Source organism: Chiloscyllium punctatum, chromosome 12 (assembly GCF_047496795.1).
Source record: "Chiloscyllium punctatum isolate Juve2018m chromosome 12, sChiPun1.3, whole genome shotgun sequence".
NCBI classification, from domain to species: domain Eukaryota; kingdom Metazoa; phylum Chordata; class Chondrichthyes; order Orectolobiformes; family Hemiscylliidae; genus Chiloscyllium; species Chiloscyllium punctatum.
The window spans coordinates 66,621,005-66,641,494 of NC_092750.1; the positions used below are offsets into that span (position 1 = coordinate 66,621,005).

The window sequence follows — 20,490 nt, forward strand, 5'->3', positions numbered from 1 at the left end:
ACAGGAGCTAGCATCCCACTGATGCTGAGGTGACCCGGATACCTGCGCTGGGATTTGATCCTGCTGCTACACGAGACTGTTGGAGCTCTCTGGCAGACCTGCTGCCCCCCTGCCTGCCGGGTGAACATCCCCCTCCCCTCGCCAACCTCCCCCCTCCCCTCCTCCTCACCCCCCTGCCCCCTCCCCTCCTCCACACACCCCCTGCCCCCGCCCCTCCTCCTCACACCCTGCCCCCTCCCCTCTTCCTCACCCTCCTGCCCCCTCCCCTCCTCCACACCCCCCTCCCCCTCCCCTCCATTTACTCCAGGCGGCAGGAAGTAGGGCAGGAAAGGTAGAGGGGGAAGGGGGAGCCCCCGCGGCATGGACCGGCTCCACCTCTTCTTCAAGCTGATGAGACGCGCCGCCCGCAAGAAGAGGCACGGGGCCCAGGAGCGAGGGGGCCAGCAGGAGGCAGCCTCGAGCCCGAGCCACGATGCCATAGGTAAGGTGCAGCGCCAGGGCGCGAGGGTCATGCCGCGTTTCATGGTCGGGCCTGACAGAACACAAATGGGTTACTGTCAGGCGGTGCCCGCTTACAGCAGCATCCACCATGTTGCTCCTGTACAAAATGAAATTTCTCTTCCGCCAATCCCCCCTCCCTGCTGGTGTCATTCCTCCATTTTTATTTCACACCACCGGCGCACAGATAGGTCTCTATAGGCCACTTCAGAATGCAGCACCAGAGTAAGCACGAAAGGGTCAGATTGCCTGCATACTGGATAATCGAGTTTTACCGATCAGGGAGGCTCTGGGATAAAGAGGTGAAACTGTGTAAGACTAGGCAAAGCCAGAATGTGTCTCCTTGTGCAGTGACGCACTGGAACACATTGCAAGTTCGTGCGTTGTGTGCTGACCACCAGCTTGCAGGGAGCTGCATGGCTGGGGCCAGAGCTCACATAATGGATAATGTCGGTGACCTTCCAGGTAATCAATGCCCAATCTGATGTCCAGGTTTGATTTCGATTGCGCGGACAATTTTGAGGGGTGGGTGAGGAGCCTGTGACAGACAGTGTCACTGTGAGGGGAGAGTGAGGAACCTGTGACAGGCAGTGTCACTGTGAGGGGAGAGTGAGGACCCTGTGACAGGCAGTGTCACTGTGAGGGGAGAGTGAGGACCCTGTGACAGACAGTCAGTGTCACTGTGAGGGGAGAGTGAGGAAACTGTGACAGACAGTCAGTGTCACTGTGAGGGGAGAGTGAGGAAACTGTGACAGACAGTCAGTGTCACTGTGAGGGGAGAGTGAGGAACCTGTGACAGACAGTCAGTGTCACTGTGAGGGGAGAGTGAGGAACCTGTGACAGGCAGTGTCACTGTGATGGGAGAGTGAGGACCCTGTGACAGTCAGTGTCACTGTGAGGGGAGAGTGAGGACCCTGTGACAGGCAGTGTCACTGTGAGGGGAGAGTGAGGACCCTGTGACAGACAGTCAGTGTCACTGTGAGGGGAGAGTGAGGAAACTGTGACAGTCAGTGTTACTGTGAGGGGAGAGTGAGGACCCTGTGACAGTCAGTGTCACTGTGAGGGGAGAGTGAGGACCCTGTGACAGACAGTGTCACTGTGAGGGGAGAGTGAGGACCCTGTGACAGACAGTGTCACTGTGAGGGGAGAGTGAGGACCCTGTGACAGGCAGTGTCACTGTGAGGGGAGAGTGAGGACCCTGTGACAGGCAGTGTCACTGTGAGGGGAGAGTGAGGACCCTGTGACAGGCAGTGTCACTGTGAGGGGAGAGTGAGGACCCTGTGACAGTCAGTGTCACTGTGAGGGGAGAGTGAGGACCCTGTGACAGTCCGTGTCACTGTGAGTGGAGAGTGAGGACCCTGTGACAGACAGTCAGTGTCACTGTGAGGGGAGAGTGAGGAAACTGTGACAGTCAGTGTTACTGTGAGGGGAGAGTGAGGACCCTGTGACAGTCAGTGTCACTGTGAGGGGAGAGTGAGGACCCTGTGACAGACAGTGTCACTGTGAGGGGAGAGTGAGGACCCTGTGACAGTCAGTCAGTGTCACTGTGAGGGGAGAGTGAGGACCCTGTGACAGTCAGTCAGTGTCACTGTGAGGAGAGAGTGAGGACCCTGTGACAGACAGTCAGTGTCACTGTGGGGAGAGAATGAGGACCCTGTGACAGACAATCAGTGTCACTGTGGGGGGAGAGTCACTGTGAGGGGAGAGTGACGACCCTGTGATAGTCAGTGTCACTGTGAGGGGAGAGTGAGGACCCTGTGATAGTCAGTCAGTGTCACTGTGAGGGGAGAGTGAGGACCCTGTGACAGTCAGTCAGTGTCACTGTGAGGGGAGATTGACGACCCTGTGACAGTCAGTGTCACTGTGAGGGGAGATTGACGACCCTGTGACAGTCAGTCTCACTGTGAGGGGAGAGTGAGGACCCTGTGACAGTCAGTGTCACTGTGAGGGGAGATTGACGACCCTGTGACAGTCAGTGTCACTGTGAGGGGAGAGTGAGGACCCTGTGACAGTCAGTGTTACTGTGAGGAGAGAGTGAGGACCCTGTGACAGTCAGTCAGTGTCACTGTGAGGGGAGCGTGAGGACCCTGTGACAGTCAGTGTCACTGTGAGGGGAGAGTGAGGACCCTGTGATAGTCAGTCAGTGTCACTGTGAGGGGAGAGTGAGGACCCTGTGACAGTCAGTCAGTGTCACTGTGAGGGGAGATTGACGACCCTGTGACAGTCAGTGTCACTGTGAGGGGAGATTGACGACCCTGTGACAGTCAGTGTCACTGTGAGGGGAGAGTGAGGACCCTGTGACAATCAGTGTCACTGTGAGGGGAGAGTGAGGACCCTGTGACAGTCAGTGTCACTGTGAGGGGAGTGTGAGGACCCTGTGACAGTCAGTGTCACTGTGAGGGGAAAGTGAGGACCCTGTGACAGTCAGTGTCACTGTGAGGGGAGAGTAAGGACCCTGTGATAGTCAGTGTTACTGTGAGGGGAAAGTGAGGACCCTGTGACAGTCAGTGTTACTGTGAGGGGAAAGTGAGGACCCTGTGACAGTCAGTGTTACTGTGAGGGGAGAGTGAGGACCCTGTGACAGTCAGTGTCACTGTGAGGGGAAAGTGAGGACCCTGTGACAGTCAGTGTCACTGTGAGGGGAGAGTGAGGACCCTGTGACAGTCAGTGTTACTGTGAGGGGAAAGTGAGGACCCTGTGACAGTCAGTGTCACTGTGAGGGGAGAGTGAGGACCCTGTGACAGGCAGTGTCACTGTGAGGGGAGAGTGAGGACCCTGTGATAGTCAGTGTTACTGTGAGGGGAGAGTGAGGACCCCGTGACAGTCAGTGTCACTGTGAGGGGAGAGTGAGGACCCTGTGACAGTCAGTGTCACTGTGAGGGGAGAGTAAGGACCCTGTTACAGACAGTATCACTGTGAGGGGAGAGTGAGGACCCTGTGACAGACAGTCAGTGTCACTGTGAGGGGAGAGTGAGGACCCTGTGATAGTCAGTGTTACTGTGAGGGGAGAGTGAGGACCCTGTGACAGACAGTGTCACTGTGAGGGGAAAGTGAGGACCCTGTGACAGTCAGTGTCACTGTGAGGGGAAAGTGAGGACCCTGTGACAGTCAGTGTCACTGTGAGGGGAGAGTAAGGACCCTGTGATAGTCAGTGTTACTGTGGGGGGAGAGTGAGGACCCTGTGACAGTCAGTGTCACTGTGATGGGAGAGTGAGGACCCTGTGACAGACAGTGTCACTGTGAGGGGAGAGTGAGGACCCTGTGACAGTCAGTGTTACTGTGAGGGGAGAGTGAGGACCCTGTGACAGTCAGTGTTACTGTGAGGAGAGAGTGAGGACCCTGTGACAGTCAGTGTCACTGTGAGGGGAGAGTGAGGACCCTGTGACAGACAGTTAGTGTCATTGTGAGGGGAGAGTGAGGACCATGTGACAGTCAGTGTTACTGTGAGGGGAGAGTGAGGACCCTGTGACAGTCAGTGTCACTGTGAGGGGAGAGTGAGGACCCTGTGACAGACAGTGTCACTGTGAGGGGAGAGTGAGGACCCTGTGACAGTCAGTGTCACTGTGAGGGGAGAGTGAGGACCCTGTGACAGTCAGTCAGTGTCACTGTGAGGGGAGAGTGAGTACCCTGTGACAGTCAGTGTCACTGTGAGGGGAGATTGACGACCCTGTGACAGTCAGTGTCACTGTGAGGGGAGATTGACGATCCTGTGACAGGCAGTGTCACTGTGAGGGGGGAGTGAGGACCCTGTGACAGGCAGTGTCACTGTGAGGGGAGAGTAAGGACCCTGTGACAGTTAGTGTCACTGTGAGGGGAGAGTGAGGACCCTGTGACAGGCAGTGTCACTGTGAGGGGAGAGTGAGGACCCTGTTACAGACAGTATCACTGTGAGGGGAGAGTGAGGACCCTGTGACAGACAGTCAGTGTCACTGTGGGGGGAGAGTGAGGACCCTGTGACAGACAGTCAGTGTCACTGTGGGAGGAGAGTGAGGACCCTGTGACAGGCAGTGTCACTGTGAGGGGAGAGTGAGGACACTGTGACAGTCAGTGTCACTGTGAGGGGAGAGTAAGGACCCTGTTACAGACAGTGTCACTGTGAGGGGAGAGTGAGGACCCTGTGACAGTCAGTGTCACTGTGAGGGGAAAGTGAGGACCCTGTGACAGTCAGTGTCACTGTGAGGGGAGAGTAAGGACCCTGTGATAGTCAGTGTTACTGTGAGGGGAAAGTGAGGACCCTGTGACAGTCAGTGTTACTGTGAGGGGAAAGTGAGGACCCTGTGACAGTCAGTGTTACTGTGAGGGGAGAGTGAGGACCCTGTGACAGTCAGTGTCACTGTGAGGGGAAAGTGAGGACCCTGTGACAGTCAGTGTCACTGTGAGGGGAGAGTGAGGACCCTGTGACAGTCAGTGTCACTGTGAGGGGAGAGTGAGGACCCTGTGACAGACAGTGTCACTGTGAGGGGAGAGTGAGGACCCTGTGACAGTCAGTGTCACTGTGAGGGGAGAGTGAGGACCCTGTGACAGTCAGTCAGTGTCACTGTGAGGGGAGAGTGAGGACCCCGTGACAGTCAGTGTCACTGTGAGGGGAGAGTGAGGACCCTGTGACAGTCAGTGTCACTGTGAGGGGAGAGTAAGGACCCTGTTACAGACAGTATCACTGTGAGGGGAGAGTGAGGACCCTGTGACAGACAGTCAGTGTCACTGTGGGGGGAGAGTGAGGACCCTGTGACAGTCAGTGTCACTGTGATGGGAGAGTGAGGACCCTGTGACAGGCAGTGTCACTGTGAGGGGAGAGTGAGGACCCTGTGACAGTCAGTGTTACTGTGAGGGGAGAGTGAGGACCCTTGACAGTCAGTGTTACTGTGAGGAGAGAGTGAGGACCCTGTGACAGTCAGTGTCACTGTGAGGGGAGAGTGAGGACCCTGTGACAGACAGTTAGTGTCATTGTGAGGGGAGAGTGAGGACCATGTGACAGTCAGTGTTACTGTGAGGGGAGAGTGAGGACCCTGTGACAGTCAGTGTCACTGTGAGGGGAGAGTGAGGACCCTGTGACAGACAGTGTCACTGTGAGGGGAGAGTGAGGACCCTGTGACAGTCAGTGTCACTGTGAGGGGAGAGTGAGGACCCTGTGACAGTCAGTCAGTGTCACTGTGAGGGGAGAGTGAGTACCCTGTGACAGTCAGTGTCACTGTGAGGGGAGATTGACGACCCTGTGACAGTCAGTGTCACTGTGAGGGGAGATTGACGATCCTGTGACAGTCAGTCAGTGTCACTGTGAGGGGAGAGTGAGGACCCTGTGACAGACAGTGTCACTGTGAGGGGAAAGTGAGGACCCTGTGACAGTCAGTGTCACTGTGAGGGGAGAGTGAGGACCCTGTGATAGTCAGTCAGTGTCACTGTGAGGGGAGAGTGAGGACCCTGTGACAGGCAGTGTCACTGTGAGGGGGGAGTGAGGACCCTGTGACAGGCAGTGTCACTGTGAGGGGAGAGTAAGGACCCTGTGACAGTTAGTGTCACTGTGAGGGGAGAGTGAGGACCCTGTGACAGGCAGTGTCACTGTGAGGGGAGAGTGAGGACCCTGTTACAGACAGTATCACTGTGAGGGGAGAGTGAGGACCCTGTGACAGACAGTCAGTGTCACTGTGGGGGGAGAGTGAGGACCCTGTGACAGACAGTCAGTGTCACTGTGGGGGGAGAGTGAGGACCCTGTGACAGGCAGTGTCACTGTGAGGGGAGAGTGAGGACCCTGTGACAGTCAGTGTCACTGTGAGGGGAGAGTAAGGACCCTGTTACAGACAGTATCACTGTGAGGGGAGAGTGAGGACCCTGTGACAGACAGTCAGTGTCACTGTGGGGGGAGAGTGAGGACCCTGTGACAGGCAGTGTCACTGTGAGGGGAGAGTGAGGACCCTGTGACAGGCAGTGTCACTGTGAGGGGAGAGTGAGGACCCTGTGACAGTCAGTGTTACTGTGAGGAGAGAGTGAGGACCCTGTGACAGGCAGTGTCACTGTGAGGGGAGAGTGAGGACCCTGTGACAGACAGTCACTGTCACTGTGAGGGGAGAGTGAGGACCATGTGACAGTCAGTGTTACTGTGAGGGGAGAGTGAGGACCCTGTGACAGTCAGTGTCACTGTGAGGGGAGAGTGAGGACCCTGTGACAGTCAGTGTCACTGTGAGGGGAGAGTGAGGACCCTGTGACAGTCAGTGTCACTGTGAGGGGAGATTGACGACCCTGTGACAGTCAGTGTCACTGTGAGGAGAGAGTGAGTACCCTGTGATAGTCAGTGTCACTGTGAGGGGAGAGTGAGGACCCTGTGACAGTCAGTGTCACTGTGAGGGGAGAGTGAGGACCCTGTGACAGTCAGTGTCACTGTGAGGGGAGAGTGAGGACCCTGTGACAGGCAGTGTCACTGTGAGGGGAGTGTGAGGACCCTGTGACAGTCAGTGTCACTGTGAGGGGAGAGTGAGGACCCTGTGACAGTCAGTGTTACTGTGAGGGGAGAGTGACGACCCTGTGACAGTCAGTCAGTATCACTGTGAGGGGAGATTGACGACCCTGTGACAGTCAGTGTCACTGTGAGGGGAGATTGACGTCCCTGTGACAGTCAGTCAGTGTCACTGTGAGGGGAGAGTAAGGACCCTGTGACAGTCAGTCAGTGTCACTGTGAGGGGAGAGTGAGGACCCTGTGACAGTCAGTGTCACTGTGAGGAGAGAGTGAGGACCCTGTGACAGTCAGTGTCACTGTGAGGGGAGAGTGAGGACCCTGTGACAGTCAGTCAGTGTCACTGTGAGGGGAGAGTGAGGACCCTGTGACAGTCAGTGTCACTGTGAGGAGAGAGTGAGGACCCTGTGACAGTCAGTGTCACTGTGAGGGGAGAGTGAGGACCCTGTGACAGACAGTGTCACTGTGAGGGGAGAGTGAGGACCCTGTGACAGACAGTCAGTGTCACTGTGAGGGGAGAGTGAGGACCCTGTGACAGTCAGTGTCACTGTGAGGGGAGATTGACGACCCTGTGACAGACAGTGTCTCTGTGAGGGGAGAGTGAGTACCCTGTGACAGTCAGTGTCACTGTGAGGAGACAGTGAGGACCCTGTGACAGTCAGTGTCACTGTGAGGAGAGAGTGAGGACCCTGTGACAGTCAGTGTCACTGTGAGGGGAGAGTGAGGACCCTGTGACAGTCAGTCAGTGTCACTGTGAGGGGAGAGTGAGGACCCTGTCACAGTCAGTGTCACTGTGAGGAGAGAGTGAGGACCCTGTGACAGTCAGTGTCACTGTGAGGAGAGAGTGAGGACCCTGTGACAGTCAGTGTCACTGTGAGGGGAGAGTGAGGACCCTGTGACAGACAGTGTCACTGTGAGGGGAGAGTGAGGACCCTGTGACAGACAGTCAGTGTCACTGTGAGGGGAGAGTGAGGACCCTGTGACAGTCAGTGTCACTGTGAGGGGAGATTGACGACCCTGTGACAGACAGTGTCTCTGTGAGGGGAGAGTGAGTACCCTGTGACAGTCAGTGTCACTGTGAGGAGAGAGTGAGGACCCTGTGACAGTCAGTGTCACTGTGAGGAGAGAGTGAGGACCCTGTGACTGTCAGTGTCACTGTGAGGAGAGAGTGAGGACCCTGTGACAGTCAGTGTCACTGTGAGGGGAGAGTGAGGACCCTGTGACAGTCAGTGTTACTGTGAGGGGAGAGTGAGGACCCTGTGACAGTCAGTGTCACTGTGAGGGGAGAGTGAGGACCCTGTGACAGTCAGTGTCACTGTGAGGAGAGAGTGAGGACCCTGTGACAGTCAGTGTCACTGTGAGGGGAGAGTGAGGACCCTGTGACAGTCAGTGTTACTGTGAGGGGTGGGTGAGGACCCTGTGACAGTCAGTGTCACTGTGAGGAGAGAGTGAGGACCCTGTGACAGACAGTGTCACTGTGAGGGGAGAGTGAGGACCCTGTGACAGTCAGTGTCACTGTGAGGGGAGAGTGAGGACCCTGTGACAGGCAGTGTCACTGTGAGGGGAGATTGACGACCCTGTGACAGTCAGTGTCACTGTGAGGGGAGAGTGAGGACCCTGTGACAGTCAGTGTCACTGTGAGGGGAGAGCGTGAGGACTTGGTGAGTTTGACTAAAATAAGTTTGGACTTGGTCTAAATGGACTAGGAGTAATAACTTCCAAGTCAAAGTATTGCAGAGCAGTGGGAGGCAGTGGGAGACCTGGTTAATATGTTCCCATAAAGGCAAAGGCTAGGACCAAGACTGGACGACCCTGGATACCAAGGAACCTGGGAGCGAAGATTAAGGAAGTAAAGAGAAGCCTAAAGCCGAATTCTAGGGTTCAATATGGAATGTACTGACAGGAGTATAAAAAGTGCCTGGGGAATTGTAAAAAAGAAATTCGGAAAAAGCAGAAAATGCACAGAAAAACATTGGTGAACGAAATAAAGGAAAGCTCAAAGGGGTTATTCAGATGTCTGAAGAATAAGAGAAAAAGAGAGAGAGAGAGTAGGTCTACGGGGAACCACAGAGGTGGTCTGTGAGTGGACCCGAAAAACATGGCACCGTCCTCAAAGAATACCTTGTGTCAAGTCTTCAGAGTGGAAAGGAAGGATACAGGTATAGACATCAGGGTGGAGTGCTGTGAAAGATTGGAGTAAATTAACAGAGAGAGAGAGAGAGAGGGCCTTTAAAAGCTTGGGGGTTCAGGGAGCTGACTCCGAGCAGGCTGACCGCAGCATACTGTGAGGAAAGCTTGGGGCAGCTGCTGCCAAGGTGCTGTGGGATAAAGACCACAGTCTACGGACTTTCCACTGAAATTAAATGGTATTCCATTTAATTGTCAGATCCCTCACTCCTGGTGCCTCAAATATATCTAAATGTAGGTTTTTACAAGCAAGAAATGCCTCTGGTTGGTTTGTCGGGTAAGAGTCAAAATCCAATGTTTGTTTGTTTCTTCATACGCTGCTGTACAGGACTGCTTTTGTGACTGTACGTGTATATAAAGACATTTTATGAATAAAGTACACTTTTGAAATAAAATATAAGTGGGCTTGGCAGCGTTACAAGTGGATTAATCCACAGGCCCGGAAAAGATGTAACCCAGGCTGTCGAGGAAGACAGGGGGAGATACTAGGGGCCCTAACATTAATTTTCAAATCCTCTCTGGTCTTTTGTACCAGAGAATGAGAGGACTGATTACGTTGTCCCTGAGGAAGGAATAGACCAGGACATTCCACTCATTTCAACCTCGGTGGTGGGGAAGTTATTGGTCAGAATTCTGAGCGGCAGAATATATCCACATTTGGAGATGCTGATTAATTAGGGTTGGTCAGCATGGATTTGTTAAGGGAGGGTAGTGGTTGACAAATACAGAAAGTGCTGGAGAAAGTTAAAAATCATACAACTCCGGGTTATAGTCCAACAGGTTTGTTTGGAAGCACTAGCTTTTGGAGCACCGCTCCTTCATCAGGTGCAGTACTCCGAAAGCTAGTGCTTCCAAATCAACCTATAACCTGGTGTTGTGTGATTTTTAACTTCGTACACCCCAGTCCAACACCGGCATCTCCGAATCTGGAGAAACTTGGCAGGGGTGGCAGCATCTGTGGAGACAGAAACATTTTGAGAGGTGCTCACTCAGAATCTCGCATGTTTCAAACGGGGCTCCTGACATTTGACAGACTCCCCATAGTCCACACGTTTCAGGATATCAACAGACACTCAGCTACACAGCAATGCTGAGCTATGCTGGAGTCCACTGCTCACAGAGTGGCCTAAATTCCACACGTCTGTTCTGTGCAGTACAAAATAAAGATAACAATTGTTTGAACAAACAAGCCATGCACTGAAGGAAAACAGTTCGAGGGAAGCACTGTCTTATTTGAGAGGCTGACTCTAAACTGTGCTGGAGTGTGAGCTTCATTAAGTGCTGTCGTCTCTATTGAGCATCCAATTCTCTGTTTCAGAGGTCAGAGGGTCACCTACTGAGAGGCGGCTAACACCTCTCAGTGAGAATTCGATTGTTTGTTCCTTTTTCCCATGTTGGCGGGAATTAAATTTGGGAAGAGTCAGCCTGAAAATATCAGTCAGCCTTTTTCATGGTGGCAGCTGAACGGTGACGTTAAAGAAATGTGTTACCTGGCACTTAACAGTGACACTGTGGACAGTGTCATAATACTAAAACACAGTGACCGAGATTAAAATGGACAAAAAGAAAGTCTGAGATCTCTTATCTCAGGGAGGACTTTGTAATCTGAAATGGATAATCGTTGGAATGCAGCGAGCAATCATAGAGAAGGCCATTCAGCCCATCAAGTCCACGCAGCCCCTCCGAGGAGCGTCCCTCCCAGAGCCATCCCATCCCTGTAACCCAGCATTTCTTGTGGTTACTCTGCCTGGCCTGCACATCCCTAGTCACCATGGGGAGTTTATCATGGCCACTCTACCTCACCTGCACATCTTTGGACTCTGGGAAGAAACTGGAGCTCCCAGAGGAAACCCACACAGACCCGGGGGAGAATGTGCAAGCTCCACACAGACAGTCAGCCGAGGCTGGAAGCAAATCCAGGTCTGTGGTGCTGTGAGGCAGCAGTGCTACCCACTGAGCCACCGTGCTGCAATGAATGAACAGTTGTTAGAAAGTGGGCAAATGGAAATGATCCCGGTAGTTCTGTTGTATTTTTGCTGTTCTTTGGGTTTCCATGTGAGAGATTATTCTCTAACCTGAATCTTAATCTCTGTAGTACCTTAACTTGTTAGCCAAGATTCTCATAGATTGCTTGGATAACAACATATAAACCTTTTAAATTGATAGATCACTCCCCACAGGCCACTTCATCCAGCTTCCAAAGGGGACAGTGTATCAAGCTTAGAGTGTAAAGCTGAATAATCTGCACCCTTTAGAGAATGGGGTCAGAGATGGGTAGGCACCAGGTGATGCAGCCAATGGTTTCCCATCTTTGGGCAGTGAGAAAGCTAGCAAATCCTCACCTGCCCAAAACCTTTTTTTTGAGGCATTTGAGTTAAGGCCCTGTGTCTGCTGACATTTTAGCAGTGCTGCCTGGGACCCCCCACCCCCCAATAACCAAGTCAGCGAAACCTTCAATGGCCTGCTGAGGAGAAACTGCTTAATGCAGGACCTCCTGTGTAAGGTGGTCAAGATCCAAATCAGTGGACCCCTCTCCATAAGAGGGAATGGCAGTGTTAACTATGAACCTTGAATGTTGACTGGGGAAGCAGGAGCTTGACCACTTACAGAACCTCTGCGCAGCATCAGAGATTTTCTTGCTGAGGAAATTCTTTGCAGTTGTGTCCCCCTCTGCAATGCACCACACCCACACTACACCCCTTCCTCTGTCATTAGCATCCCCGATTGGGGTGAAGACAATTGCTCTGGACCCAGACCCCTACGAATAGGGGTTCAACTCCAGCCTTGGATAACTGTCTGTGTGGAGATTGCACATTCTCCCCTTGTCTGTGTGGGTGCTCTGGTTTCCTCCCACAATCCAAGGATGCACAGGTTATGTGAATTGGCCATGTTAAATTGCCCATAGTGTTCAGGGGTAATCGGGTAGGGGAATGGATCTGGGTGGGTTACTTTTGAGAGGGTTTGTATGGACTTGTTGGGCCAAATGGCCTGTTTCCACACTGTCGGGATTCTATGTTTTTATGGTAACAGGTGGCAGGAGTATAAAAGGGCATTTAACATCTCAATTTCATAGCCTCTTGTGACTGAGTTAAAAAGAGAAGGCAACTGGTAAGATCGGGGGAGACAGAAACATTTATTTTTTTTTCTCATGCTCTCCCTCATGAACGGAGTTTTGCTAAGTTCTCTTGAACTGCCGGAGACTTAATTAGTGCTGATCATTTCCAAGCAGAGACTGGAAGGGAAAGGGGCTAGATAGAAGAATTCTGCGCTGAAAGATTATCAGAAAATGAGAAGCGTCCTCAGAAGTGATGACTGAGCACAGATGCATCATTTAAATGCAAATTGGACAAGCAATTGAATAGGAAGCTTTTAAAAAGACGAGTGTACAAGGACATAAAGCAAGCATGGCAGTAAACTGCTCCAGATGAAGTGCTGACACAGACACACACACACACACACACGCACACAAACTGGCTCAAGCCAATGGGAGATGGCAGACTGTTTGGTAGTGGGCGAGACACCCACTTGGCTACAAAGTGCCCAGGTCTTGGCAATCATTTACAAGTGCCCATCAAATCACCCATTGGATCAAATCATCTTCTGAAACATTGGCCACATTTCCCCTGAATCTTGAACAGCTTCGAGTTGCCTCAACAACGCAGCGAGATTTTCAGCCCCAGCACAGGGTGAGGTGGGAGAGGGAGGGTGGGGGGGGGCGCATTCTGCTGGTGCTCAGTTGCAGGTTTTTGAGTGTTTGTTAAAAACAAAAGATCGTTTATATTTTCTTCTAATTGAATTCTGCAGCATAAGTCAAAACCCTTGTTTGATTGAAGTTTTTCAGACACGCTGTGCCTGATGGATGATGGCTAAATGATTTGAAATTTACATTTTGAAAAGAAATATGCTAATGTGGGTTCAGTATATCCTAAGGTGTCAATTTTTCACACTGAGTTATACCCACTTCTGTCTGCTTTAAGTTTGGGCTTGTGTATGAAGGAATGTGACTTGACGTTGGCCATAATTGGAAATGGGTTGGACTCACTTTCAAGTCTGAATTTTGCCCACGGTGGAAGCTATGGAACTTTGTGTGCTAAATTGTTTTTGTAATAACTTTGTGATTGTTCTGCTCTAATAATTATAGCGTGATAACTAAATGATATGATTATTGACCAGTGATTGTTGTAGCCGAGCCACTTGGACAAGAACACTCTTCTCTGCTTTATGTTGTTTCCACAAATTACATGTCTCAATATCTACTTTGTGATGACGGGAGATCTGCTGCACTTGGAGCATAGAATCATTGAATTGTACAGAGTGGGAGGTCATTCAAAGATAGCTCCTTCAAAGCGCTATCCAGTCAGTCAGAGTCTTCTGAACTTGCCCTGTTTCCCTCGCAACTTCTGTACATCAAGTATTTATTTGATATCCAGTTCCCTCTGGAACAATTTTTCAGATCTGCTCCCAATGTCCCTCAGGCAATGCATTGCAAATCATAACGTCTCACTGAGTATTTTGTTTTCCTCATGCTGTCTCTGTTTCTTTTGTCAAATGATCATAGAATTGTGTTGCCTGGCTCCAGACCTTTCTGCCACTGGAAACGGTTGCTCCGTCTTTACTGTAACAAAACCGATCATGGTTTTAAGTGTGCCCAACAACTCTCCCCTGAATATCCTCTGATCTGCGGAAACTTTTCTCGCGTCTATCCACAGAGTTTTGCCATGGTTTCCCATTCTAGTGCATCTCTCTGAGGTCTTGACACATCCTTCCTACAGTGTAGGGCCTAATAACATTGAGCACATCAACGTTTGCATGGGTCAGATTTTTTTAAAAAAAAAATGTTTAGCATAACATCCTTGCTTGTGTAACCTCTGCCTTTACTTAGAACACCCAGGATCCAATATACCTTTCTGGAAGTCCTTTGGAAATTTTTTTTAGTGCCTAATCTATCTCATCCAATTGCTCTTTGCATATTTATAAACAGACTTCTGGATTCCCTTTTATATTCTTCTAGAATCTATAGACAGCCTTTATCTTTCTTATTCACTTTCTCAGTTCTGCCTTGTACTTTTTGTGTGTTCGATTTGATTTTATGCTGAATTTAAACTGATGTTTGTAGAGCCATTGAGCTGTTCAACATAGAAATAGACCCTTTGGTCCAACTCATTTGTGCCGACCAGATATCCGAAATAAATCTCGTCCCATTTGCCACCATTTGGCCCATATCCCTCCAAACCCTTCCTATTCATATACCCATCTTGATGCCTTTTAAATGTTGCAATTGTACCAACCTCCACCACTTCCTCTGGCAGCTCATTCCATACATGCATCACCTGTTATGTGAAAAAGCTGCTCCTTCGACCCCTTTTAAATCATTTCCCTCTCACCTTTATGATAGGCTTTGTATTACAGTTTCATTTTAACCTCTCTACCTTCATTCATCCAGGTTTTTACCCCTCCCTGACAATGTGTCGAATCTTAACCAAACTAACTTTTCTCTGAAGGCCTCCCATTGCTTTTTATTTCCAATTGCTTGGGTCTAATCCCTTTCTAACTCACTGAAATTAGCCTTTTCTTGTTTGGTATTTACATACCCTTTATCCTTTCACTTAAGTATTCTAAATCGAATGATATTATGATCACTGTTCCCTTAAAGACTTTCTTTTCGAGAACTGAATCCAACTCTGCTATCTTCCTGAAAATGCAGTGGACAAAAGAGAATTCTCTTAGACACATTTTACCAACTCTTTACCCTCTTTTTCTTTTGCAGGGTTACTCTCCCAGTCTGTGTTAAGATCATTGAAGATCCCCACTACCAGTATCACAATTGTAATATTCTCACAACTTTTCTACAATTTGCCCAGTTCAAGTTGTGTCTCTATATCCTTTCATTATTTGGTAGCCTGCAGTTAACTCGAAGACACTGTAATGGCTCCTCACTTATTCCTCTGTTCGAACTAAATAGATTCCATACTTGAACCGTCAGTACCAATAAACAAGTGACTACGACATCAATTTACATTTATGTGGCATATTTAATGTAATCAAACCTACTGTGGAACCTCATCGTAGCTTGTGAGTCTCATAATGAGAAATTAGGTCAGGTGACCAAAAGCTTGGCTTTAAGAAGTGTCGTAAATAAGGAAGTGAGGTGACTGATGTAGAATGTGTGAATTATATTAGATTAATTGGGCCCAACAAGTCCACACCGACCTCCCTACATTTACCCATTCACCTAATACTACAGGCAATTTAGCTTGGCCAATTCACCTAACCTGCACATTTTTGGACTGTGGGAGGAAACCCACGCAGACACAGGGAGAATGTGCAAACACCACAAAGTCAGTCGCCTGAGGCGGGAATTGAACCCAGGTCTCAGGCGCTGTGAGGCAGCAGTGCTAACCACCGTGCCACCCATTTCAATATCATTTGGGTTTATTGCTTTTGAGTAGGTAACATATGAGTTTTCTGTGCGTTTGAAGTTAATGATTAGCTTGTAAGTATTTTTGAAACCACAGTGATTTCTTTTAAGACATTTTTTTGAGGCCTAGTTTTTAAATTAATTGGTTTCTGTGGCACCACTGATGAGTTTTTTGTGCGTAGGTCAGAAAAGTAGGTAATGGTAGGCAAGGTTGGTCAGAGATTTCTGGAACTTGTTTTTTTCTTTAAGCTTAAGGAAAACACCCCAAGCTTAGAAAGAGAGATTTGGTTTTTACTTTGAGTTTTGGACAGTCCTGTGAAGTCCTGGGATGTATATGGCTGTACATTCTAGGGCTTCTGCAAAGGGAAGGATAGGGTAAAAGTGGATTATGTTGGAGCATAGAGGTATCCTAACTATCATTGTGTGAGAAAGTTTCTCTCAAATCACTTACGCTTTGTTTGCACATCACTTTAAACACCTTTCAGTCAAGCAAGATCTTGGTTTTGACAAGTGTCACATGACATGTACAGTCAATGGAGCTGCCATTAAGTATTGCCTGCTCTACCCATGAAGGGTGTTGTTCAGGCTGGCTTCCTCCAGGTGGGAGGGAATGAGCCACATCCATCTCTCTTGCTTATACCATAGTGGGCGTCCGTTGCATGAATATTATCAATGTTACAAATATTGCTCAGTCCAGCCTGGAAGGAACCCAAAGCATACAGGTTCGTTGCCATGGTCACCTTCACAATCATTGGCCTGTGCGACTCTCATCCTGCTCAAAGTTGCAATTGGCACCTCGATGAGCATGGCTTGACTGAGGGGTAAATGGCTGACACACTGTTCCTCACAGAGAATCATGCCCTGAAGCTTCGGGGATCTCCTTTCTCCAGCGGCTTGTCCTTCACCGTGTTGCCTCTTTGCCAGAGGGGAGTCGGTGACCTGTATAGAGTCCTTTATGCCCCACCACCCCACTCAGACTTCAGCGGCTCAAAAGAACCCTCGAAGCCACCAAGTGCTCCCACAATCACAGCTGGAGCCTCCAGAAGATGTAACAAGCAATATACAAATAATGAGGATTCTGCAGACGTATTGTATTTGGACACCCAGAAGGCCATTTGATAAGATGCTGCACAAAGATTAGCACTCAAGGTATGCTCATGTGGAATTAAGGGCAGTTTCAATGGAGGATTGGCTGACCGACAGAAAGCAGAGAATCAGGATAAATGGGTCTTTTTTCTAGTTGGAAGCTATAACCAGTGGTGTACCACAGGGCTTGGTACTCAGGCTCCAGCTATGGAGCGGCACGGTAGCTCATTGGTAAGCACTGCTGCCTCACAGCATCAGAGGAGCTGGGTTCAATTCCAACCTCAGTGTGGAGTTTTCACATTCTCCCCATATCTACCTGGCTTTCTGCTGGGTGCTCCAGAGTCCAAAGATGTGCAGGTTAGGTGGATTGGCTGTGGGAAATATAGGGTAGGAGGGGGGAGGAAGCTAGGGTGCTGTTTGGAGGGTGGGTGCAGACCTGAGCTGAATGACCTCTTGCTGCACCATCGGGATTCTATGATCTATATGAATTACTTGGATGTGAAGGTCAAGAGCATTATAATGACTGTGAAAGTAAATTGTAATTAAAAAGAAAGGTATGTTTCGGTTAGGGGAGGGTGGGCCAAAATTTTGCAGATGGTGTTTAACATGGATAACTGGGAGGACTTTTGCCCGAAATGTCGATTCTCCTGCTGCTTGGATGCTGCCTGACCTGCTGTGCTTTCGCAGCACCACCCTCTCGACTCTGATCTCCAGCATCTGCAATCCTCACGTTCTCCGAGTGGATAACTGTGAGGCCATCCATGTTGGCCAGAAGAATGAAAAGGCAACCTACTATCGAAATAGAGAGGAACCTGGGAATGGAGAGGGAAGTGGGTGCCCTTGTGCATGAATCTCAGAAAATTAATATTCAGACTCAGCGAATAATAAGGCAGGAAATGGAATATTGGCACCTGGTGCTGAGGGAATAGAATATAAAGGTAGGGAAATGTTGCTGCAGCTGTCCAAGAAGTTATTGGAGTATTGCATTCGGTTTTAACCCCTTTACTTGAGTAGGGATGCAATTGCATTGAGGGCAGTTCAGAGAAGGTTTTGCCCAATGAGGAGAGGTCGAGTAGATTTGCTAGAGAGAAAATTTAATGGAGGTATATAAGGTCCGAAAGAAGATTGACAAAGTAGATGTAAAATAGACGATTCCCCTCATGGGTCAAGATTAGAGTGGTGCTGGAAAAGCACAGCAGGTCAGGCAGCATCCCAGGAGCAAGAAAATCGACGTTTCAGGCAAAAGCCCTTCATCAGGAATCTTTCCTGCTCCTTGCCTGACCTGCTGTGCTTTTCCAGCACCACTCTAATCTTGACTCTAATCTCCAGCATCTGCAGTCCCCACTTTCACCGCATTGATTCACCTCATGGGGCAATCTGGAATGAGAGGTCATAGTTTTGGGATAAGGGACAGCAGATTTGAAACAGAGATGAGGAGAAATTATTTCTCTCAAAAAGGTTTTTTCATCCGTGGGGATTCACTACCCGTGAGTGCAGTGGATTGTGGGACATTGTATAAATTTAAGAAGGAGACAGACAAATCTTTAATTCACACTTGAAGACTTATGGAGATCATATTAAATGGCATATTAAGGGGCTGAATTGTCTGCCCATGCTCTTCATCCTTATGTTCTCATCTGGTGCCCTTGCCCTTCGAGATGGTGGAGGCTGGATGATGCAGTAACAGGAACCTTGGCAGATGGTAAGGCATTGCTGCCACTGTGTGTCAAAGGGGTAGAGGGAAGGAATGTTGAAGCTGGTAGATGGGGTGCCAGCTAAGCAGGCCGCTTTGTCCTGGATGTTGTTGAGCTCCTTTTGTGTTGTCGAACCTATGTTTGGTGCCAGACAAGTGGCGAAACTCATAAGCCATTAGGACTCATCGATTCAACTTGAATTGTAAGACCAGAGTTGATTGCAAATATCGGTTAAGGTGAGAGAGCCGATTTGAATGGTTACTAGTCTGATCGGTTACAAAGCCCATTCCAGGTGCAAACATGTTTTCACAAGTTTCACAGAATGTAGGAAGTTTAATAAAAGCGATAATTTGCAGTCTTTCCACATTGAGGTACCAATTCACAACACAGGTTGACCGGACACAGGTCTCCTATTGCTTGGTCCAAAGTTCTTCTGTCATTGATTCTCCTCCTTGTGCAACAAACCATGAAGCACCAGTTCAGAAGAAATGTCATATCAGACTTGGAACATTAACTGTCTTTCTGTTTCTATGAATGCTGCCAGACCTGTTGAGTTTCACCTGCATTCTAACTCTTTATGGATGAGGAATCAGGGCTTACTGACCTCTGTGCATGATCAGAGACACCCTGAACTCGAACAGGCTATACTAGTGCCATGACAATCTCAGATTGCTAGGTAGCAATTAGCTCAAGATCCGATCATGTCGATATTTCAATCAGCCTGCTCAGGGATGTCAGCACAGACCTTCAGAGCAGACCTATCACCACGTAAGTCCTTGGAAGATGCGTGTTGTCATGCTTTACAACTGATACTCTGAGCTCATCACCTGAGTTTTGTTTAATTGTTGAGAGTTCCTCATTAAATCAGACACTTTACCAGAGACAATTCATTTTAAGAGACCAACTATTAGGGAGTGACTGCAGGTGCTGGAAGAGTTACCCTTTGTATTAATAAATATCAAGTTGTAACGTTGCTTATGACCTTAGAAGATATAAATTAAATGTCGGTAGTGCTTAAACCCATACAGGGTATGTACACAATCCAGGTGCGTAATGGCAGTGAGTCTAAGGGACAAGCGACGATGTGAATTTGCTGACATATCCTTCAAAGGCTGTATGTTCTTATTCTGTTATGTGAAATTAATTGAAGTGGGCACAACATCTCTCAAATAAGGTTATGTTATAAACTAATTCAGTAATGTCATATATTAATATCCTACTTTGACTGTAGTTAAGCAAAATATAATTTAATTCCTCAATTGCTTAATCAAGTCAAAATCATTACACCAAAACGTAATGAAACAACAACTTCATTAAACACTGATGTGCCGACAGTATTCATGACTTGTGTCTTGTAGCTGTTAGAAAAGCATTGGGGAAACAGGAAGTGAGTTACTCACAATAGAATTCGCCGTCTCTGGCCTACTCTAGTCATAGTATTTCTATGGGTGGTCCTGTTCAATTTCTGGTCAGTGGTACCCCCAGGATGTAGTCAGAGATGGATTCAGCAATGATAATGTCAAGGGGGCAATGGTTCTTGTGTGTTGGGGATGGTATTATCAGGCATTTGTGTAGCACCATAATTGTTACACCATAATTGATTTTTCATCCTGCTAACAAGTCTCTTCCACAAACAATTCCAATTCCTGCTTCAACTGAAATTCTCCTTCCCTTTAAGTAGCCCAGATTCACATTAAATGGTGCTCAAGTGAAATGTTGCCAATTCTGGAAGTGTGAAACAAAATTCTGGAAATACTCGGCAAATCGGGAAGTAATTGTGAAGAGAGAGTCAGATTTATACTGAAGACGAATGAGAGGTCACCTGAAGTCTTAACCTGCTTCTCACATTGTCTTTAAATGTCAGTGCGTTTCTAGTCAAGACACACCAATTGCCTTACCCCATCTCTGAACTAGGAGGTCTGGGTTCAAATCCCATATAAAAGCAAATTACTGGAATCTGAAACCAAAAGAGAAATTGCTGGAAAATCTCAGCAGGTCTGGCAGCGTCTGTAAGGAGAGAAAAGAGCTGACATTTCGAGTCTAACTGACCCTTTGTCAAAGCTAGAAAAAGGGATCTTTTCATTGACAATTGTCAATGGGACATTGGCCGCCTTAATTTCTCCGGCTCTCTTACCCATTCCAACTTCTCTCCATCCGAACTT

The 20,490-nt window shown here is 48.9% G+C and overlaps 1 protein-coding gene across 4 annotated transcripts in view; it reads left to right on the forward strand.

The window, feature by feature from the left end:
• The first annotated feature begins 373 nt into the window (after positions 1-373).
• The window catches only part of grip2b (glutamate receptor interacting protein 2b), a 334,440-nt gene continuing 314,323 nt past the window's right edge, over positions 374-20,490 (forward strand). For all 4 annotated transcript variants that reach the window (XM_072582688.1, XM_072582694.1, XM_072582689.1 and 1 more), the window contains exon 1: positions 374-481. In XM_072582688.1, the coding sequence (XP_072438789.1) occupies positions 391-481 (91 nt within the window). In that variant the 5' untranslated portion in view covers positions 374-390. The remainder of the gene's footprint in view (positions 482-20,490) is intronic.